Source organism: Mastacembelus armatus, chromosome 13 (genome assembly GCF_900324485.2).
Source record: "Mastacembelus armatus chromosome 13, fMasArm1.2, whole genome shotgun sequence".
In the NCBI taxonomy this organism is placed as follows: Eukaryota; Metazoa; Chordata; class Actinopteri; order Synbranchiformes; family Mastacembelidae; genus Mastacembelus; species Mastacembelus armatus.
In genome coordinates, this window is record NC_046645.1 from 22,552,580 (window position 1) to 22,576,888 (window position 24,309).

The 24,309-nt window shown below is 42.3% G+C and overlaps 1 protein-coding gene across 3 annotated transcripts in view; it reads left to right on the forward strand.

Annotated features, from left to right (window-relative positions):
- Window positions 1-182: 182 nt before the first annotated feature.
- Window positions 183-24,309, forward strand: part of aplp2 (amyloid beta (A4) precursor-like protein 2) — a 47,825-nt gene continuing 23,698 nt past the window's right edge. For 2 of the 3 annotated variants that reach the window (XM_026316792.2, XM_026316801.2), the window contains exons 1-2: window positions 184-485; window positions 23,690-23,863. In XM_026316792.2, coding sequence (XP_026172577.1) covers window positions 414-485; window positions 23,690-23,863 — 246 coding nt within the window. In that variant the 5' untranslated portion in view covers window positions 184-413. Of the gene's footprint in view, window positions 486-23,689; window positions 23,864-24,309 lie in introns of all 3 variants that reach the window. The other variant, XM_026316812.2, reaches the window with a different exon arrangement.

A 24,309-nucleotide genomic window follows, 5' to 3' on the forward strand; every position in this document is an offset into this window, starting at 1 on the left:
AGCAATGTTACCTGTATTGTATTTGATCTGAAAGCACACAGAATAAAACTACTCGTGGACCTGTTTGAGCGCTGCTGTTAATTATTGCCCTTTGTGTCAGCGCCGGCCGACTGGCGGCGCAGTGTGCCGCTCTGTGATGGACCTCGGGAGGGAGGAGGCAGCAGAGGCTGAGCAGCCGCGCCACAGACGCAGTCCACATTTCCAGAGCACAGCGACGCTCAGCCCCCTCCAACATTTTCTGTGGAGCTCGGGTGACAAAACAAACGGAGCAGGACTCGTCCCGCTCTCCGGGATAGATTCTCAGATTATTCCAAGGACTTTCACGCCGCTCTATATTCTCCAGGACGTATCATTACGCACATAGCTCACAGGATATAAGTTAGGTGTAGTAGTATACCCGGAGATCCTGGAAGATGGGTTCAGTCCCAGCGTTATCTGTCCTTATTTTGGGCATCGTGGTTCCAGCTCTGGCCGGCTATATTGAGGTTAGTAATCTGAAATGTTTTCTGGTTTATTATGCGCCAGGTTGGTCTGACTTGGATCCAAACCCCAGCGGGCTTTGCTTGTAAAAAATCCAATCTTTTCGGCCTGTATTTGTCCTCTGTACATATGAGGCATTTGTGGCTAAGCCCTGGTGTATCCCAGTACACTATTTCATTTCGCTTGACGTGATTGTAAAATATATTTGTTGGACTTTTGCTGCTTCTCCCATTCCCGCACAAGTTGCGGAATTGATCCTTTCAGTTTATAATGTCAGGATTTATGTAACGTTTGTTTTTGCTTTTTATCTAGTTTCAAGGCTTTAAATGGAGGCTGATATAATATCACTTGTAGTTAAATATTAATGAGCTTGGTCGTTCACTGATTGCACTTTGTTGGTGTGAGTTGGACAGTGTGGGGCCTGAAGGTGCTGTTAACAGGAATTATAGCAGGGTTTGCTGCAGAGATCAAATGAAAGAGCACTGGCGCTTTGTCAGGCCTGTGGGGACACGCAGGACCTCTGCAGCTGATCACAAACAATATGCTGCTGTACAGGTTCTCTATTATTCATCTGTATTTGGTTATAGAGGAGGAAGTCCTTTATCTATATATTTAAACTCCGGTTTTCCTGTGTCAACAGGATGACCCCCTCTCACAGCAGCCCTGTGAAGTGTTCTTACTCACTTCAGTCTTTTTAATCTTTTATTTTGTCAGGTCTGAAAATGCTGCACAGAGGTCTCGTAGTTAGATCCACCCACAGATGTGCACCCACACTTTCTTGCCTACCTGATGTCCTGTTTTTCCTGCTGCCTCACTAGTTAATGTCCCTGCAGTGTCAAACATATATAATCACATAACAATGCACCCATTTTCAGAGCAAACAGGCTCACCCCATCAGAGGGTAAACATAAGTGCTCCTGCTCAATGTTGGAAGCAACCATGACAAAACATTTTAACAAGACACCTCCTCCTGTTTCTGTGCAAAGTAGTTATCAGGGAATGTTTCTCTCTCTCCCGTGCTGGCGACAATAACCTCAGCCATTTTGAGGCGGTATTGGCTGGCATTGTGTGGGGGAAATAATGGTTATTATGTCCCCAACAAAATCCATGCTCTTGCACTCTACCAAAGACCAGTCTCCTTTGCGATGATTACCTACCCAGTCAGCCTTCCTAACCGCTGATCAATACACACTCTCCTGAGATGATTAATGGATGAAACCAATGAATTTTTCTGATCAGTCACCCAGATTAAATTGAGAAACGTATGGTGGCTGCTGTGCTCATGGACTGTAATGCTGAGGATTCCTGGGTTTAATTAATTAATGGCTGTTCTGCAGGACATGTTTTAGTTCTGTTTTATGTGGCACTGCTACAGGATTTTCACTAAAACATAGGACATGGATTAATTTACACCTCCAGACCCACACTGTCGAGAAGAAACTTAGTACTGTTATAAAGAATTACTGACAAATGTCTGAATAGATACCTGTGGTGTGAAAAACAAATATGAGCACATTTGTGCTGAAGAAAGAAGAGGACTGACTAACAGCCCAAAGGGATTATAAGATTTATGATGGGCAGCTGCTCAAAAATGGCATTGGGCTTAATTTAACTGAAGTAAATAAATACAGATTTACAGTCATCTTTTGGCAGCCAGGATAGTAACCAACTGGCTGCTGTTGCCTGTTGCTGTGTTTCGTCAGTGATGCTGCTGGTGTGTGCAGACTGGGCTCTGCTGAGGAGCTTGTGGGCACACAGCTGTAGCTCTGAAATGTTGGCTTCACATGCTCCCCTGTACCTTGAGGTTGAATTTACAAGCCTGATGAGAGCTCCTCAGACTGACATGCCCACTGCTGGTCACTGCTTTTTCCTCCTGACACACCACTAAACTTTATTTGTTTCTCTCCCCTGTGCGATTGTTGAGTTGTCACTGGACCAGAGCAGCCCCCCTCTTTCGCAGTTATTTCATTTGAAACGTTTGCAATTGGCCCTGTACCTCAGTTGTGTAAACGGTTTTGTTTTGTCAGATACCTGTGAGAGTGCCAGATTGTGGGCTTTGGTTTCTTCAGCTGTGTTTTCCCCCTTCTCGTCTGAGCGTCTCTGTGCAGGCTTCGCAGTAGCTTCAAAAGAGGTTTTGCCCTGGTGATTTCTAGCTCTTTGCTCTCTGTGTCTTCCCGTATCGTTACATACCCCTTTTTGGATCCCAAAAACAACGCACAGGGTTTTATTTCTCGCTTGTCAGAAATCCAGGGTGAGCAGCTGTATATTTTCTGACGCTATTTCAGGAATAGAGCACAGACTAGAACCACATAGCGGGTTTACCCAGAGAATTGCATCACATTGAGGCGCTGGCTCACATGGCTCATACTGGATTAATGGAATACAGAATATCTGGAACACTTAGTGCTTTCAGTACATTTTATTTTCTTCTGAGTTAGGCAAGCAGAGATTATTACAGCGTGTTACACAACACATTGTTTGTGCCTGTCATGTTATCAAACTAATGTTGGAGTTTTCTTTCCAGTTTACTTCTACCATCAACTTCATCAACATGTCTTAAAGTGAAAGCACAATTGAGCTCGTGTGTTGTTTAAAAATAGAAGCTTTAATTTGTGCTGGTGAAATGATTTTAGCTTTATAAGGGCTAAATGTGAACCTTTTACAAACATGTGCTGGTCAATGTGGCCATAGAGGAATGGAGAAGCAGATCTAATTCACATAAGTATAGAAATGCTGGATACTTGTGCACTGGAAGAAAGGAAGAAAGAAAAAATCTGTGCAGCATAACAAAAATGGCTGTGGTGCTGTGCGTCTTAATCTTTGGTTGCAGTCCTCTTGCCTCCTGCACATTTTACATCCAAAGTCACTATGCATGTTTGCCTAGTTTGTGCTTGTAGGTGAGCATTTGCTATTACACTGTGCTTCTGTATGCTTCCAAGTGTGTATTCTGGATAAGGGATGATAGTGAACAATACATGTGAATGAATGGCCTCAATTGGCTGTGATTGTTGGGGTGGGTGCAGTGAAGCTGTCTGTTAGCAGGGCTGAATGATTCCTTATGAGGGCCTTTTGTGTGGCCCTGAATGGCCGGGACAACCCAGGGAGTTATTACCATACAGAGGTGATCAAGATAACTAGCAGAGACGAGGGCAAAGACAGACTGATGGCGACATTTCATGCCTGAAAAACCCCAAAACAACAATCAGTAGCACTTGCATTTGATAATGATCTCTAAATACATTGTTGTGGTGGAGTGCAGCTAGAGGTTTCCATAGGCTGTTTTTCCTCTTTGCACTAAATAGTCAGTCAAGTTGAAGGCAGTAGGTGCTCCATCAGCCGACAATCTCCCTCAGTCAGCCTTGAATTCATGAATTAGTGTTTAAAACCTTGCTTTCAATTGTTGGGACAGTCACATATCCCTATGAATCCTCTTAGCAACAAGAAACACTGCACGCTTATGGATCTGCAAAGGGAAAGGTAGTAATCCCAGAGCCCTACCCTTCCCTGCTTGCTCATACACACACTCATGCTCCCTCAGTTCAGTCCCCAGTTCGCCCACTCTCTGTCAAACCTTTATTTCCACACCCTGCAGAGGCAGCCTGACTTCAGTGGCAGATAACCCAGTGAGTCACCTGTGTGTAGTACGTGTTCGCTCAAAATCCAAGTCTGATCTTTGATTCTCTGTCCTTTTATTTTGTTAAGACACCTTTCTGTCACTGGGTTCAGCTTTCTTGCAGCTGTCTGTCTTCATCTGTCACTCCATCTTCCCTTTCACTGCCTTGGTTTTTTCTTTCTTCAAGCCCGTGCATGTCTCCTGGAGTGATTCCATCGACAGACAGACTCTCAGCTCATCCCAGGATTTAAACAGAGAGGCCTCATCAGACGAGCCTTGTTCTCACGATGCTAGGGCTTTGTCTCCCCAGCTCTGCGTGCGCCCTAATTATCCCAAGTGAGCGGAGTTGCCGCCTTTTTGCAACTGGAAATGTGTGTTTGTGTGTGTGTGTGCCTTCAAAATGTATGTGTGTGTGCATGGCAGAATCCTCTTGCAGGTCAGCTCATCACATATTTAGTCTGTTTTTCTCTGTGAGAGATTCTGGATGGGGTGGGGTTGGGGGTGGGTGCAACACGGAGTGAGTGGGTTCAAACTGACACACTGATGGCTGCACATTGCTTAAGTTGCACTAGGCCTCCTGCCATATGTAAGCCAATTGGCACAGCCTAGACAATCCTCCTTGTGCATTTGCAGCTACGGTGAATGCCACCTGAGTGTTTTCCCTAACAGCCACACACTCCATGAGAATTCCTTTGTCCGTTTATATGCCAGAGTGCTCAGGAATGCGTAGCCTGAAGTGCAAACGGCTCACTGAATTGTGCTGTTGGTAGCTCTCCTCATGCAATATCTGAGACAAAAACATTCCCTTTAATCCCTCTGAACGCAGCCCTGGCTTTTCAGACTTTCTTTTTTAATGCGTTATATTAAACATACATAGCGTATTTGTTTGAAAATGAGAAGGCAATCAAGGAGGGTTAAACCCTCTCAACCTGCCGGCTCAGCCAATGTGTGTGTGTCCCTGTGGATCTGTGAGTCACTTTTGTTGCTTGGATTTATCTTCCCATGAATAAAATATCTGATGTGCTATCTGTGACTTATAGTGCACTTGTACCTCAGCATATGGCCCCTCCTGTCTCTTCCTCAGTATTGTAAGGAAAACTGCACCTGCTGTCCTATCCTTGTCTTGAAGCTCCTAATTTTGTAAGCTCAGTGAGCTCATATGCAGGCTCAGATAAGGACCTGCACACTGATTTGTCTCCTTTTTTGCCTGCACAAAGTGAAATAGAATGGAGACAGGCAGCACAGACGCAGAGAGCCAGTTTAACTCTATGCTAGGTATTGTTTTCCACTGTCTGAATGCTCAACGGCACAAGGAAATGTAAGACCATAAATTACTCAAGGGCTGTTCTTTACTCATGTTTGAACCAATCTTCAACTGAATTTTGCCTCTCATGTCAAACAAGAGCATATAAATCAGTCCCAGTTTTCCTAACTTAGTTATAATTGATGTGTTTTTTCTTAGTGTGAGCCATAGTGTGCATTATATGCCTCTATACTTATTTTCTCTGGGTGTGTGTTCAGAACCCAGGAGGACGATTTTTAATGTTTCTTGTATTGATGTATTCGAGACTGGTTTTCTTGTGTTTTTTTGGATTTGAGAGCCACAGGTCCTGTAGGATCAGGTTCGCTAAGTTAATCTCTTGCCTAGGTACAAACACAGTATGTTTTATAGCTAGAGGAGGATGGGGAGGGGTGCTCTTGTCCTGATAAGCTTGCTGAATGACTGGGACATTGCTTTGCTGCTCTGTTTTGCTGAGCAACGCTGCACAAATAGTCCGTCCGCTGCCAGGGAAAACAGAGCATGTTAGTTCCAGCTCCCTGTCTGTCCGTCTTCCTGCTTACTGAGCTTTCTTCATCACTGTCCTCTCTTTACCACATGCTTGTCGTGGGAATGGTATCATCAGACTCCAACCTAAAGGTGGCACGGACTCCATCTTCTTTCTTTTTTAAAAGTTTATCTTTTTTTTTCCCTTAGGAGAATGGGAGGAAATGAAAATGTCAGAACTGTAAGAGATAGGAGCAGTGCAGTGTAACTGTATACCCCCAGAGAGAGGCCTGTGCTGCTGCCGCTGCTGCTACTCAAGCTATGTGATGGCCCCGTTAGCAGCCTGTGTGATGCAGCACTTTCTCAAGGAGAAGGTGGCCAAGGACAAACAGCAGCCCTTTAGGATTGTCCACTTGGGACATAGAGGGAACCAGGGGGAGATTTCACTTATGAAGGAGTGAAAATGAGTAACTAGCATTTCACCTTGGACAGAAATTGGCTGAAAATTTTCCTTTGAGTTTCCCCCTCTACTTATCTTTAAGCTCCTACCTTCGCACACTGTAATTAATTCAATGAGAGGCGTTCATGCATGATGAAGAGCTACAGCTTGCAGATCCCAACCCTGCCTTCACAGAGGCAATAAAAGACGTTTGTGTTTTGTATAATTTAAGGAGAAGGCAAAACATAAATGAAAGTTAGAACCTGACTGGAGTTCATTGGACATAATTTCCTCTTCCTAAAATAGAAAACCCCAGAAGATGGAGTGGGGAAAATTAATGTAGCTTGCATGCTAGCTGAAGCCATGGGAAAAAAGGAGACTCAGACACACAAACAAAGTGAGACCTTCGGCCAAAAAAACATACAGAGATGATAAAACAGAAAGTTGTGGGACTGCAGGTAGTGATTTTTTTTTAAACTATTGACTACATTCTTTCTCTGAATTGAGAACTAACAACATTGATTACAAGTGCTTATCACAACACCAAATATCCTAAAGATGACTTCCTCAGGTCTCTTATTTTGTCTGATCACCAGTAAAAAATTTACAGCGTCATAAAACAGAGAAAAGAGCCAAATCCTCACATCTGAAGAACTAGAACCAGCAAATGTTTTGTATTATTACTTATTTTTATGCTAATCAGCTAATTGTTTCTGCTGTTCCCCAAGCACGTCACTGCACACTGTGTGCTGTGTGTTACTGCGTGCTCAGGCTTAACTGTAGATAGCATATTTAGCATTCTGCACCAGGCATCCCTCCACCCAGAACCAGCAGTGGCTGAGCTATTACTTTGATGTTATCCTTGTAGTACTTCTTATTAATTCTTTACCTGATGATCAGCAGAGGTTTCCATTATCCATCAGAAGTTATTATAAAGCCATTCTCACTGAAGCATCTATGGAAAAAGAACTTTTATAGTAATAATGACAATAATGACATGCATTAAACCATGAATTTTAAGTGCTTTCAAATCACAAGTTGAAGAAATAGCCCTTTTTACGTTTACACTTTTTTGCATACATAAGAGTGCCCCCAAAAGGCAGTTTTTTATTGAAAAACTGCAGCTCATGAATGCTGCAGCCACACACCTTTATCAGCCATTTTGATCTGAGATAAAACCAATCAAGCACTCTAGAGAATTCCATTAGTTTGATGAGATATGAATGTAGCTCCAAGCGTAAATCTGAAATAGTCCGCTGTTTTCAGACAAAACCATTAAAAGTCATTTGATCTTCTGCAGCTAATTATAGAGCTTTCTGAGCAGCTCGCTGCCTTCACCAGGCTCCACCTCCTCTATTCCCCACCTACCCTCCAACCTCTCCCTTTAACATTCATCACATCCCGGCCTTATGTTTCAGGAGCCTGTTAAGCATCCCTGTGCTATTATTGAGGTGCTGAGAGTTGTCAGGCAGACACTGGGCCAGGTTAAGGGATAGGGATTTTTCCGCCTCATAATCATTGTCATTGTGGTGGTTGGAAGGGGCAGCATTTCGTAGAGGGGTCTGTCTGACGTATACTGTGCACAGGAGGTGGGGGAGCGAGGTCAGGCGATTTACAAAAAGCGAATGCAATAGACAGGCCTAGAGAGAAATGCTCTTGCTGTGAAGTCTGTGTCTTCTCTATAGAGACATGAGTGATTAGCAGTTGGCCTCAGCATGTCTCACCAGAGTTGTATTCTCCATTAGTCTGATTGAAATCCCTCCACCCTCCCCCTGCAGAGAGCTGAGGGAGGGCAGAGTAGGGCTTAATGACAGATAAGCATATCTACATTACATCCATCATCTTCCCTAGTAAAGACCGCCTCCCTTGCCTTGCCTGGAGCATCACAGCTAATTCAGACATGTGGGTTGTGTCTCTGCTTTACTGCCCATTGTCTGCAGGGGAGACAAAGGAGAAAGGAGCTCTGCAATCAGAGCACAGATTCATTTAAAATCTACTTGGGTGGTCATGGGAGAGTGGCACTGCATTCAGAAACCAGCATCACACTCAGCTGTCAGCTCTTATTTCCAACTAGTAATCAGAGTCAGGTTGTGTATTGTCACTAAATTTGAATGCAACCTTGTACGTTGGTGATGAAAAATGATTTTAATATTACATTTTAATATAATTAGTGTGTGTGTATATTACATCTGATATTTATCTCAACATTTTGCTGTGCAAGCTGAAAATCCATCTTAGCGTTAACTCTTAGTCAAAATGTTCTTGTAAGATTCAGACTTGTTTTTTGCTATTGTTTTTTGTTTTTAACTGATGATGCAAAATGTGCTATAGACATGATAGAGTAAGATATGGAACATGGTGGTTGGTTATGGTTTCTTTGGTGAGGATTTGTAATACTGATTCCAAGGATGTTAAATTTAGTTGTGGTATGTAAGTCAACCCCTCCTATCATGCCACATTTGGAAGGTAAACAATTTTTGTTTTTCTTTCAGCCTTTATCGTTAGATAATCTGGAAAGATTGCTAGCTGTTCTTGTTTTTCCTGCCCCTGCTCCAGCATAGCACCTCCACAACACTTGGCTGTGTAGCAGCTAAATGTGATATTTCCATGTTGTCCTTGAAACTGCTTTTCCCTGCCTGCTCTCAATGTCAGCTCCCACTGAGTAGCATTCCCCCACAGTCCCTCTGATTTAGACATGGTGTTCTTCCTCCCCTCCTCTCTTACCACTCGCTGTACTTCAACTCACATTTTAGGACAAATTGGCTATTTTACATGTTACTTTATTCAGTGGAATGGTTTGTCCTTGTGCATTCCTTACCCGCATCTACTCTCACTCTACTATCTTCCTATTATACCTATCATCTACCTACTATATCTACTATTTTTCTGTCCTCGCTTCCCCAATTTCTCTTTTGCTTGCTCAACAATTACATGTTCATTAACTGAGGGAGTCCAGGCAGCTGAGAGAGACGTCAGTGACAGGGCTGGAGGCCTTGCTGAGGTGCCCTATTACTGTGGCTCCTTTATTGACAAGTCTGCCTCCCTGCCAGCCTGCCTGGTCCTGAGGAGCAGCTGTGTGGTGCTGCATGCTGATGAGTGTAGAGTCGTCCAGCAGAAAAATGAAAAGACAAGACTGCGAGTGGTGGAAGGAAGGAAGGAAGGAAGGATGCAACCGTGTGTTTTTAGTCAACTTGGAGGATATGAGAGGAAGAGAAACAAGAGAAGGTGAAGTGAGCACAGGTCATTTCTCCCAAATCCGCTCTTCTCAACACAAGAGATTAGGCAGTTGTGCTCTTCAGCAGACGAGAGAGAGGCACACTCCTGTGCCTAATCCTTCTCTTTTAAACTGCTGAGAGTGCAGTTTAAAGTGGGGAAAGAGTCAGCATACACATAAAGCAGCCCATGGAAACACAGGCCCATAGTTCAACACAAACAGAGCCCCGTCTAACAATCGTCTAAGCCCTAAATCTCTCATGTAGCCACCGACAGAGATGAGTTCACCACGACTTTCTCCCACCCAACTATCGCTTCTCAGCAGGCCCTCTCTCCATCGCATTGCTTGAAATCCCCACAAAATGCAAACACTGTGTCAGAAATATCCCCGCAGCCCTCATTAGCTTCTTTGCCTTGGTGATGTCAGGCTAAACTCACATGACAGCAATACTTACCATGTACACACATACAGCACATCCCTCTCCTTTTCCACTCACTAGCTAGATAGCCCTCCCACCCAGGAAGGACAGGCTTTTAATAAATGAACAGGCAATGGCCAGTTTAATCATGCTAATGTGTATGTTACAGTGGGCAGCTTATTGGCTATTTGATCTCTATACCGGCTCACTTAAGAGAGCCTGGACCAGGAGCTGCAGGAGGAAGAAAGCAATCAAGAAAAAACAAGGGAAAGCTAGTGAACATAGTCTCCTGAACAAGGTAATGAAAACAGCAGCTCTGATTCCAGCTGCAAAGAAAGAGAGGTTCACAACAAAGCATCAACAAACTGGAAATCATTCAGGAAAATAAATCGTTCTAATGAAAAAAGGGAAACCAGCTAAAGTGAAAATGGGGAAATAGGTTGTCAAGTTTAGACTAAATGCACTGCTGGACCTATTGGTCAGGTTAGTTGTTTTGATATTCTAGTCATAAACATCTGGCACAGTGATGTCAAGAATGTAATCCGCTCTAGGCCACGTGGACGGTAAGCTGGGATAGAGAGGCTGTGAGGGTCGCCAGCTCACATGGCTCTGAGGGAGAGAGAAGCAGGTGGTGAGGTAAGATAGTTGAAGCAAGAGGACATTAGTGCACAAAGAGTTATCCACAGTGCTCAGAGTGAATAGAGATGAAAGGAGGGTGATGGAAGATAGAAGGAGTTGCTCATGCAGAGAGCTTTTAGTGGGCAGAAAGGAAGAATGGGTGATTGTAGTGACAGGAGTTCTGTAACTGAGACAGGCATGCTCAGACCTATCACCAGGATACTGTGCAGCTGTGAGGCTGCTGCACAAAAATTCACCTGAAAATGGACCTCAATCATCAGAGTCTTTGAGTCATTAACACAAAATGAAAAGCAATTATCTGCTTCCTGCACAAAATTGTTTTTACACTCCAGCGCCTTATTTATGCAACCATGCACCTGCGTAACTTAGCAACTAAACAACAAGCTCTGGGTAAAATCCTCAGTGTAATTATCTATTTATCACCGCACCACACATTTATCACTTATTTCTCTGTTGACTGACTTAATATGTATACCAACCTTCTGTACAAACAACAGCACACACTTTGGACTCAGAATTTTTGGCTTGTCTTTTGGTATTTACACATATAAAATTTAGTCAGTCTTCTAATAAACGCCCCAATCAGACTTGCAGCCATTAAGCAACCAACAATTTATTATTATTTAAGGCCTTATGCTGTTTTTATTTCTTGTTTAAAACTGTTGGGATACCTGGTTGCCAGGTTCTGTATGACAGAAGTGGGTAATTTTTTAATGATGAATGATTACTGGGATAGTTACAGTAGATAGCAGAGTCTATGTTTTGTAGGGTAATGGTCACAATTTTTGGCCTGCCTCTCCCCGTCAGCCCGTCTTCGTTCCTGCCTTTTCCTCTTTCCCGACATGTCTTGACAGTGATTGGACTAACAAGGAAGCTGTATTCAAGCCCTTGCTATCGCTCGACATGTCTCTTCCAAATTCCAGCGCATATACTGTGAATAGTACACACTAAGTAAAAATCAAACAAATTTATTCCCTTGGTCCTCTTCCCCTTCATCCCCTGTCCTCTCATCCTCCTGCTCCTCAGCTAGCTTGAAACCAATCTGGTCTCTATCTACCTCGTCTAACCAAGTAGGCAGGGAAACCCAAATGCAATATTGTGATGGCTGTGGATGGCCCTCCAGGCTGTGTGTGATGGAGCTAGAAAGGTGGATGGGAAAGATTAATATTCTAGGGAGATGCATTCATCCTGAAATCTGTGTCAAGAGGGGCAGCAAGGTAAATGGCTCTGCAGCCTTCTCATGCTTCTGCTTTTCCCTGTTCTCCTCTTTCACTGGCAGCCCCTGCCCTCAGAAAAAAGAAAAATAAAGAAACACAACTTGCAGCAGGTATCCTCATGTTCACAGGCAGGCATCTGAACAGTTTTTTCTGTGTGTCTGTCTGACACACTGCAGATAACAGCTGAAAGAAAGATGGCATGACCACACAGTATTGACAACACTGGTCTGCGGAACACAGAGGGAAAAAGTATGAGAAGTAACAGAGGTGAACGGAATTAAAATGGAAAAGAGCGAGGCCCTTTGCCTTTGAGAGAGGCTTATCTATACCAGCAGATGTTTATTTTTCATATGACTGGCTACCCTTTGGTTACTCAGACCTACATTATAAATATGCAAGGTTCCATTTGCATGAATTAATGGAGTTCTTTGGTTTGCCTCTTTGTAAAAGCATGCATGCACTAAAACCTCATTTATGAAAATCCAATGAACATAACAAGATCTTCACTGATTGATCTGATTCTGCATTCACAGTGCAAAACAAGGAAAACAAGAACCCTGAAGTCTGTGTTTTTAGTCTGTCAGAGCTCAGTGACCAATTAAACTGGTTTGTGAAGAAGTCAACATGCTTGAACCTTTCTCAGCCATCAGCTTAACTCCCCAGCTCCCTTCCCAGTAGCATTTCCTCTGCCTTGGTCATGAATTCTAACAAATGTTCACAGGTGGCAAACTATGCAGCCATGCTGCATATTTGTAATATAGGCCTGATTTTGCTCTCAATGCCTGCTGAGTGTCGGTGTAGAAAAGGTCATCAGGGGTAGGTGAAAACTAGCAGCCAGGAAGTACAGTGGTGACAGACTGCATTGCCCTGTGGCCTCCATGAAAGATTATATATCATAATATCCCCAAAACCTTAACCAAACCAAACCACAACTTTGTATTTGCACATTGTTCATATTTATCATGTACTCTCATGAATGTGAACCTACTACAAATATACATCACTTTCATTCTCTACTTTGCTGCTGAAAATAAATTAAATGCCACACAAACATGTGATTACCTTCCTTCTAATAGACTCTATCATTAAAAATAATGGAGTATCATACCATTAGATCCCCCCTAATTTCTCATTTAAAAAATTAAATTTAAAACGTTGCACAATGAAATGCATGTATGGTTCTAATTAGCACAATATCAAAAGTGTTTGTGTTACCCCTCATGCATTTCGGTGTTCATGCCGTTCTCTCTCTGAACATTAGCTGGAGTAGGCCTAGAAGGCAAGACCTCACCAACTGGAGCTGCTTATAAATAGCGCAGACACACCTTCTCCCTTGTGAAAGGCAGCGTGGCACAAGAGGAAAAAAGTACTTTGCTCTAATTAACTGTGTTTTTCCCGTCTCTTGTCCTAGAATCTCTCAACTTCACTACATTTACATATACATGGCAGGTATTCAGTTGACACTGTTGTCCACAGCCACTTAAAATGAACACAGAATAATTAGTTGATAACAGTGGTTACAAAGAGCCTACAATAACTAGAGCAGGGTTGAGAGTGACAGTATTCTTGTGTTAATACTATGATCCTATAAGAGAGACATGCAAAGAATAGAAAAAATAAGAGGTGAGGAGAGATGTCAAAGGCTTCTTTTTTATGAGAGCACTTTATAGCAATCAGAAGAGAAAGATGAGGGAGAGAGAGAGGGGATATGACTGAGCAGTGAAAAGGTGACATGAGGTTCTTCTTGAAGTGATGATTTTTCAGGTGCTGACAGAAAATGGAGTGACTGTGCAGGCCTGCTAACTGGTTCCCTGCTACATAACAGCCTTACATTTACAAGTCACTGCAACTTTTGTGCAAGTTTGCTCGGGTGACGTCTTGTTCCAAGTGCGCTCTTGAAAATAGCTCGCAATACACAAACATTCCTCTGAAATGTTTTCTTTAGTCGAGTGGCACCTAAACCAGGACTTTAAAGTGCAAACATGAATCAGACAAACACCTACTTTGCTCTTTGTTAACATGCTCTACATGCTTGAAACTGATATAAAGGAGACTTAACAAAGTAGACTATGTTTTGCTACTTTCTCCCTGCTACACTTGAACGTTTTCTAGCTTCATACCAAACCTTTCATCTAAGATTTAAATAATACCAAGGCATGGTATTCATAATACTGTATGAATCAGTGTGAAGCAGCTTTTCTTTCTATTTCCCAACCAAAAGCAGGCTGCATTTAAATAAAATGTGATTTGAATTTCATCTCACTCTGACAGCTGAAGTGGTTTTGAGTTGATGGCTTCTGACCACACAAATCCAAAGGAACACTGCCCAGACCGACGGCACAGACACGACTAAGGACTCCAGTTTCACGAGTTTTCATCCACACTCTTTCAGTTCTGCCCCTGTCATGGAGTCAGAAAACTCTTTGTTTGCATTCATGAAAGTAGTATACAAACCAAAAAATGCACTTTTTTAGATAAATAGTAAGGAATTAAATAAATGACATCATACTTATTAGCGCATAAAAGCAACAAACCTGCATTGTCATTAGTTACTATTAAAATAAGATAAAAAAATATGTTCCACGTTTCCTTTTGCTCTTGAATTCTTCCCAATAATTTCTCTGGCAGCAATCCTGATGATTTCTTTCTGAAAACAACAGATTCATAAAAATGAAATGTATTATGAGTGCCTGACTCGATTACCATTTCACCTTAGATGATCATTCACCTCCATATCTGCTGTCATAAAGTGCTGCACAGTGTTGCACTCTGACGTCCACCCAGACCCGCAGTAACATATCCTGCTAGTTCTACCATCACAGAACTCAAGCTGTGACTTACTGTCTGCCAAATATTTTTGAAGAAACCAGCAGAGGTTGGTGCAGTGTCGGCTCATCGCAGGGAGCAACATTGCTGAACGCACTGACACACACCGCCATGGCAATGGGCACAGCTTTTTTTTGTTCAGGAGAGGACTTGAGCACAGACACAGCTTTGTGTGGTGTACAGTATATGTGCTATGTGTGTGTATGTCAGAGCAGATATGTGCGAACCTATGGAGCTGAGGGTCATCTTCATGTTTGTACACAAGGACACAGTGTTACTGAATGTGCCAAACAGGGCAGAGCAGCTGTTATTGTCTTCTGTGCCATTCACACAGCCTTAGTCACTACACCTCCCATCTCTTCTGCCTCTGCCACACTGTCGCATATATACCAGTCTCTCACAATTGTGGCCTCATTCCCTCTTTCTTTTATTCTTTTTCTCTCTCTACCCCCCCCCCTCCTCTTTTTTTTCTCCTATCTGTCCTCTTGCTGTGTTGCTGAGAGCTTTGATGATCCATCTCCCTACTTTTTTCTCCCTCCTTCCCTTGTTCTCCCCTGCTCCACTTCTTCACTCAGTTTCTCTCTTTTCCTTTGCTTTTTTCCTCCTCTCTCTCCCACTTCCCTCTTTCCCCCTTTCCCTCTCTCTTTCGCCCTGCCTTTCTTTCTTGCTTCTGCAGCCTCAGTGTTCCTCTGTGTGAATAGCTGGGATGCTTTTGTAGAAGGTTTCCATAGTGACGAGCCATTTGAACAAGTCGTCACTCACGTCTGTTTGCTGTAAGCTGGAGAGAGGCCATGTTATCTCCCCCTGACACACAGGCAGACCTGCGCCACTCAGTGACCACAACTGTTTACCTGCAACCAGCAAGCTGCCGTGCATCTTCTAGCTAGAGCATAATTATGACCACATCACACAACTGTTCATCTCCCTTCACTGAGCACAGTGTATGTTCAGTGAGATCGAGTTGCAGCCCAGTCACAGCTCACCTTGGAGGCTGTTAGTGGGGTTTATTTCAAGGTGGAACATGTACAATATTAGCAGCACTGAATAATTACCACACAACAGGAAGCAATTTAGTTTGTGGTTATTACATAACTGTGCTCCATTTTCTTTTACCATTCCTTAAAGGTTTCTTGGGATTTCATTTTTTTGAGAAGAAAACATGGATGCATTCATTTTCATTCTTTTTACCATTTTGATCATAGACACAGTATGTATAGATATAGATACTTACTTTGCATATTTAAACAGTCACCACCCCAATGCATTTTGTTATTTTAATAATATTATAATAGGAGTATTTTTAATCATTATTAATATTAGTTGTTACTATAGGAGTATTACTGCCGACAACACAACATATTCAACTCATTAAGTCCCAGTTGTCTTCAAGGGAGACCTGTTCAGGAATGCTGCCAACAAGGTGCAGTCAAATAAATTCATACTTCCATCCCACAGCAAAATACAGTAAAAATCAAATAAGATCAAACTCAAAATGGGATACTGAATAGGCAACAGGCTAATCTAATTGCAGACCAACGGTCTCAGGACTCAGGAACATATTTCCTCACTGAGTCTCCCTCACATCAGCTGTCACTTTGAACTCTCCTAGATAAGTTAACCCCTTTTCCCTTCTGAATAATTGTCTTGGCTTGAGACATGAAATGTCTGAAATGAGGAAATGTTGGACACGGCTGTGTCAATGGTATTTCCAGCATTTCGCATTTTGGAGCAGTTCCACACAGTGTTATTAACAAAGGCGTGTTCAATCAAACACCGGGGCTGCTATCATCATGTCATGGCTGTGACACTGTCTGCAAGGTGGGCGTTGGGGGTGTGCTGATGGTGTCTTTCCACTGTTCTTTGACAGTTCAGGGAAAAGGGAACAGCAGACTTTTCTGTCCAGTTCAGCCCCATGTGAGTATGAATGATGTGGGGTTAGTGAGCTAACTGCTGGTAAACAGTAACATATTACTCAGCATCTCCCTGGAACAGGGGACAGGAACAGGGTTAAACCTCTGAGAAACATTTGGATTATTTTGGTTTTTATTTGTGTCATTTTAATGATAGTCCTATATTTATGTTTTTTTGTTGTTGTTTAATTTAAGCTGTTATTTATCTTATTTAATCATTATTCAATCACAAAAATCATTTTGTTATTTTTGTCATTTATAATAGTAGTCATTTTAATATTAGTATTAGCTCTTGTAGATAGATAGTCCTGGCAGCAATAAGAACAAGTACATTCAATTCATTGTCAGGAGACCTGCTCAGTGGAGCCAACAAGGTCTAGTTCAGGAAACGTGTTTGGATTTTAAGGTTTTCTTTAACAAATATAGAAATTTGTTTTTGTGCAGTCATGTGTGTAGCAGCCGAATAAAAATATTAAACTTATTTCAGTTTCTATAGGTTTATTTTTCAAACTGTGAACAAGTTAAAAGATTATTTACAGGAAATGACTTTTTACACATGAACTTTCCTCTAGAATTTTCACTTGAGGCTGATTTCAAAGAGGAAGTAGAAAGTGAGACATATTTATTTTTTAAGAGGAAGATAAATACTTCGGAATTCATGAGGAACTGTAAATTTCACAACGTTAGGTTGTCTTTGTGGAAGAGGGGGGTTTAGCACTGCTAGGACCTGACTGTCCCCCACACCGTGGGAGTGTTTTTCTCGCTGTGTGTCTGAAGAGTTGACCCATAGGACATTTCCATAGTAGTCTTGGGACACTTCAGATGGTGAAGACAAAAGGCCATTTCACTCAGACAGAGGAGCTCATTTGCATTGCAGTGAGGCGTTGCCCTTTTGATTCAGAGTCTAAGAACATGACACCCCTTTTCCTTTTATTATTCTGTTTTTACTGTCTGCCCTTTTAAGGATGGTAGGTGGTGGAGGTGTTTGGTCGGCAGGAAAATGTCACTGTCCCCCCCCCCACTCGTCTGCTATCTGTTGCTGCTGAGCTGTTTGTGTAGTGATGGTGTCAGTGGCTCCAGCCTTCCCCCAGGCTTCACCACCAGCTGGAGTCACTACAATGTCACACAGCCTCATTTATTTGTTCTTGTGTGTTTGTGTATAGGAATAGATTGACAGATAGTTAAAGTAGCATAAATTATCTTAACTAGATTGACTTACATTAAGATCATAATGTGCATAAATAAAAGTTGATTGGAGCTTCAGTGCTCATTGATATTAGAAATCACTCTTGGCATTCATGATAATAAGCTCTGTGCTGTAATTGTAACAGATGCAGAGTGGCGTTTGGAAAAAAAGCAGCATGGATACTAGTGGCCGGAAACAGCTCAGTTTTTCATAGCTACAGCTTATCAACTTTCATGTCATGACTGTGTATGTAGCTTTAGTTAAGATGCTGTCTGAATTTCTTAACCCACCAAACAGTAAACACCCAAATCCAAGTGTTTCCGTCTCTTTACACTCACTTTTCTGCAGTGTTGTGTAACGATAGTAATGATGTTATGATGCTTTTAAAGAGTTATCAAATGTCTCCTTTTTACCATCCTTCCATTTTGAAAAGGTGAAAATATTAAACAATATTCATGGGAGTGTTTTCATAGAAACCTCTGTTTAAAGAAATTATTAATCAGTGATTTAAAGCCCTGCAGAAATGGAGCATTTTGTAGCATGCAGCGTTAGAAACTACACTGTATGCTATGCATTTTGAAACAATCCCACAGGGAAATTGAGTTGCTAAAGCAGCAACAATCTCAATATACAATAAAAAAGCACAGTGAAAGTGGTGATATAAAAGCTATAATAGAAGTTAACGATACAAAATAACTATAAAATGCTCTTCCAGGTATTTGTGCAATCCAGTAATTGCAGCGAATACTGCTCCCTCATACACATCAAGCCACATCAAATCCATATATTTTGTTCATAGAGATCATATTCCTGTACATGTGGCTTTCTCACCACTGCCATCTCTTGTTTAAGTATTAAGTTAACACAGAGAAGGATTAGGATTAACAATGCCAGGCATTTCTCCTCTATGTCACATGGACACTGAGCATTCTGGGATCCCACAAGCCCAGACCAGTGTCTCATTCTGGAGCTGCTTTTATGAGGGCTAGACTGTAAAGAAGGCTTCACCATGCCTCTGCCAAAATTAGACTGGTTGCCACAGCTCAGTGACGCCCAGAAGGTTTATAGACCAGTTGACACTGGAGCAGTTTTTGTATGCAACACAGGCAGTTTATCAGAAGATACGGTTGTCAGAAATGTCAGGCAAACACCAAGTCCTAACATGTTCATCAGACTGTTCATGGAGGAAACATTCTGTGTATGGTTTGTTTTGGACATTTCAGCATTACTATCTTATTGTTTGTCTTGGAGGATCAGCACTGAGGCTCCTACCCTGGTGTTTTATACGGTATGGCCCTCATTCATTCCTTTCACCTCTCCCACTACCCTCTTGGTGTGGATATAAAAACAGCAAGGAAGGTGTAGTGGCCTGAGGTTGCTCTGAATGGTTGACCTAAGACCACACACATACACAAAAGCTTACACATACACAAATACACACAGATTGGATTGGCTTCTTTGGCTACTGCCCAGATGTTGTGTGGTAGGTCAGATAATAAGTGACCCATAAAGGCCCAAGAGGGTTGTATACAACCCCATCAAAGAATACTACCTGTATGTTTTAGTTAGCTTTTTTTTTAGCTGTGTGTCACTGGTCTCAGTCAGACTTTCCCTTCTCTATTATTCCTGCTGGAAACAGAATACAATCAGCACTGTTGAAGCTCTCAAGCTTCATTTCCTGCCTCTCAGAATTTCTAGCAGAAACTGTTTCAGTCTTTTATTCTTGACCAATACAAAAAGCAGCTTCCACAGATTCTGAAATTGTCTCCACTAAATGGTCTATCATAGTAAATTTAAAACCATGATTTACTTTTGTCAGAGGTTTCTGTGATTTATCGTTTTTTTCATTGCAACTACTGTTCAGCATTTTCCTACAAATGCAGCTACTTTTTGACTAACTGTCAATCACCAACAGCAAGAAATCAAAGTCACTGAAAAATAATATAATATTTCTAATATAGTATTTATCAGTTATGAGGATGAGAAGAAGCGTTTGTCTATGTGTGTGTGTGTGTGTGTGTGTGTGTGTGTGTGATGTTCCTTGTGTTAATCCATGACAAGCATTGTCATGTCTGAGCTTGTTTTATGTGAAACCTGGCACTGCATCAGGCTAATGAAACATGCTTGTGTGCTGGAGGCAGACCGAGAAAGCAGCAACAGACTTGTGTGTGTTTGCAGTAAAGAGTGCAAACGAGCTAAATGATCCTCAGCCCACACAGCTTTTGACAAGCGTCTGTGGTGGTAGGCCTGTTTCTCCTGAGTACACGCTGCCTCACGCCGTTCTTTATTGCATTACCGTCTGCATTCTTTTCAAAATAATATGTCAAGTCAGGACATAAGCCAATCGGGATACGTTCCCTGCTGCCATTGTCTGTTTACCCTGTTTGCCTAAGCGTTCCTCCGTCACACTGCCTCTCCCTTTTCACAACTTCCACTCCCTTGTTCCTTCTTTTGTATGTCCCCCTGACTGACTAAACCTCCACACACCAGCAGGTGTTCACACTTACACATGATATAATATGTCACGGTGAGTCAGTAATGAGAGATGGATGCTCAATAACCTAGGCTTGTTAGGTGTGGCAGCATGTTTCTCCAATGTGTATTTGTGTGTTATTACTCCATTACATTACACCACTGCTTATTCAGTCTGAATCACAAGGAATAGTCAAAGTTAAATTTATCACTTAATGCAACAGTATTTTGAGTTTTTTCAAGGGTCTAAGGACAGAGGGGACTGGATGCTGTACAGATTATAAAGTCCCCTGAAGCACATTTGATTTGTTATAATGGGTCGTATAAATAAAATCTGACTTGGCAACATAAGAGTGGGTGATGCATGCCTAGGAGGTCACATAAAATGGGAAAAGAAATTAAAATGTGTTGTCACTGCCTTGTGTCTGTGGAAAATAATATACAATGATTGAATCTCAAAACATTGTTTTGCATGTTTTCATCCACATTCCACCCTTTTCTCTTGCCCATCCTTTTGATTGTAGTTAATAAAATATCATAGAGCATGAGCCTCTCTTTATTTAAAGATTACTTCTTGGAATTTTGCCTTTATTTGACTGTAGTATTAGATTTACAGACAGGAACGTGGGGAGAGAGAGTGAGATATGAAATGCAACAAAATTCCCTAAGGCCAGTAGTTGAACTGTGGATGATGTTGTAGTTATGTAGTATATATCAACCAGTCGGCCACTTGGGCGCCTCAACTCCATCCATCTTGTAAAAACTTCCTTGTCTTCTAGTTAAATACGTTCTATGGTGTGTGTTTTGGATGAAAACAGTTATCAGAAGAAGTACATCAGCTAAGTAAACTAGGGGACATGTGGTCTTCAGGGGTACTGAGTGGCACTTTGGCAGACTTGGTTTCACCTACTTCTGAACTTTAAGATGAGCCACTCTTGGCATGAAATCCTCACCCAAACCTCTGTTACACGTGAAAACATGATCAAGTGCAAGAGCAAACTACTGTCAAGTTGTTACATGTGATCAATTCAGTTCCATCAAATCACAGTAAAAAGAAAAACAAGGCTAAAACTGGTGTGATCCAATGCTAACTGCAGCCTGCAGTTTCTGTTTCCTCATGAGTTCACAAGTTGCTTCTGTTCTTCTCATTTGGCCTCTTCTGATTCCATTTCTGCAGCTTGTTGTCCAATGGAATAAATTCAGATGATGCAAAAAATTGTGAGACCGTGACACTCCAGTTTTGTGCTCCACTGCTCAGAAATAAATTGCACAACCTACTTATAAAGTCTGTCAGTTTCAAAATGTGACCAGAAATGTTTTTCAAAGAACAAAGTTGACTATGTCTCTTACAGTAGTGTGTCTCAGTGTTTGAGGATGCAGAACTAACTGTCCAGCAGTTTTAATGCCAGCATGGTTAATTGGCGATGAGGCAGGGACAACAGACCAGATACATTTTTGCTTCTTCCCTATAGCTATAACGTCTCCATGCTCCTTTCAGAGCCACAGTTGCATTAAAGAATTAAAGACACACTGATACTATGTCACTTCAGTGGAGTCAAAGGGATGTTGGGACATCCTCAACATTTATTTTTCCACAGCTACGGTTTTTAGTTGCGACCAGGCTGTCAGTGCCTCCCTTGTCTTCCCCCTTAACATGCTTCTCTGCACCCCTCATTTCCTCCCCACCGCTTTACTTCTCACACTGTACACTCTGTCACAAAGAAATGAGAGGGAGGAGAGCAAACAAGCCTGTGGTGGTGGAGAGGAGGAGGAGTGGAGCAGGACAAAGACATGAAGATGGAGGAAGGTGGAGAAAATAGGTTGAATCTGAGGCTGTTGTGCCTCTAGGAACAAATCAAGACAGTTGAGTGTGTGTTTGCTTGTCTCAGTGGATGAACGTGTGCTTGTGTGACTGTGTGCATGTTTTTCTTAATGGGCTTCATGATTGTGTGTTTGTGTGGGCAACAGCGGGTTTTTGTGGCTAAATGCGTGTGTGTGTGTGTGTGTGTGTGTGCAGACTCAGCTCTGGTTGGCTCTGCAGCTCATCATACACTACAGCCAACTACTGATTACACAGCACTTGTTTTGTCCTCGCTCTACTCTGTTCTGCACCCATTATCAGCCTGGGAGCCTGCACAGAATTAGACAGAGAGCTTTGTCTAACACACTGTTACTCAAGTCTCTCTCTTCAGCTGTTTTGCCCTTGGGTTTCTGCTACAGAGGACACCTCTGTGTCTCCTCAAGGCTAAGAACCAAGCAAACTGTCAGACATTTGAGTCCAGCAGTCCTCACTCGTTCCCTCTCTCTGGGGCTGAAGCCTGTTTACTCATTCTGATGATATTATGACAATCAAAAGGGGATCAGTTCCATTCCACTTCCTATGTGGGTGCTCTCTGGTGTGTGTTTTGGGATAGTTTGGCATGCAGAGCTACATCGCCTTGCTGATTCATTAGTCTCCCATGCTGTGACACCCCAAAGATCAGGGGAGTGTTAGCAGGCCGTGAATTATTATCTCAATGAGCTGATGAGTTGACTGATGCAGTACACTAAGTCACTTCAAAGGCAATCATGTAAATGCAGATTACCCAGGAGGGTTGGACAGTTGTTTTTTTATAGTGAGTGGCATTTAGTTATTTTGAGCAGGAAGGCAAACTGGGTGTTCCTATTTCCTGTTTGTTAAAGGAGGAACGGCATAGCTAAGTTGATGATAGTACGAAGGACAACAGTGAGAGAAAGATAACAGATTTCCTCTCCTGTTCAAATGGCTAAGAGATAAACAGAGATAGGAAAAGTTTAGCAAATTTTAGCAAAATCCTGTGGTACCTAAGCATGCTAATTTTCAAATTGTATATTTTTTTTGTTCATATGTGCCAATACAGCTGACCTGATCCTGGATAAGAACTGTTAGTGTTTACCCTGAAGAGTAAATCATCCACCCTTTGTAAAACGATTTTAATCCCAGGAGGTCTAGATGAGCAAAGCTCTGCCCTTAACGAGGAATATCCTGGCTGGTGAGGCATGACAGACTGCATTTTTTTCCATTCTCTCCAGCTCTCTGTGTGCTGCTTCTTAGTCACTCAAAGGCCATCAGAGCAAAAAAAAAAAAAAAAATCTTCTGCACAAACCCAATCAAAGTCCTACTCGTTTAACAATCAACCCAGTCAAACTGTCCCGAGCTGCATTTAATTTGTGTCCTGTCTGAGCCCCCTTTGCTCTCTCAGCACTGCAGCAGTGATTTGCAGCAGCAGCCAAGCGTTGACAGGCAGTACTAAGGTTCCTGCATCACATCTTGTATAGTTATCCATTGTGGAACAGAGTTGAACCTGCTGTGTGTGTTCTGACTTCACAGTACCGAACTACCTTATTTGTCTCATAACATTATTTATGAGAAAGTGAAGTGGAACAGACTGTGGCTCAAGTCAGACAGAATACTCCCCAGCTTTTATGGGCTGTATGATGATTGAGTGCATTAACCCCCAGCTCACTATCCCTCTCTTTGTCTTTCTGCAGGCACTAGCAGCCAATGCAGGCACAGGGTTTGCTGTAGCCGAGCCACAGGTGGCGATGTTTTGTGGAAAGCTCAACATGCATGTCAACATACAGACCGGCCGCTGGGAACCCGATCCATCTGGAACCAAGAGTTGCATAGGAACGAAAGAGGGTGTGCTGCAGTACTGCCAGGAGGTGAGTCACTAATCTACATCCTCCCAGTCTCAGTGATGAAATTCAAGCACCAAAGTCAGTTGAGAAGGGCATAGACAAAGTGGGTTGTCAGCATTTGTACAGTCAGTGAAATTACTTTAGGAACTGAGGGTGGAGGTGTAGAGGTGCCATCTGTGTGGGACTGTATTTTGGAAGGATCTCATTATTTTTCTTTTACAGTTTTTCACTCAGCTTAATGTGTCATGAGTCTGGTCATCTAAAATGTTAGACTTGATTTAAATGTAGTTTTTATTGTGTTTTATGGTATTTTTTTAGATGTTCAGACTGGGGTGTTTGCTGTGATTGGGCTTGTTGTTTGTTGCTGCTTTTCAGCAGCAGTTCCCTTTGGTTTGACCTGCGCACAGTTTCTCCTGGTTCTTTGGAGCACCTTGGAGAAGCTGCTGCAGTTCTTCCATAGATTCAGGCTG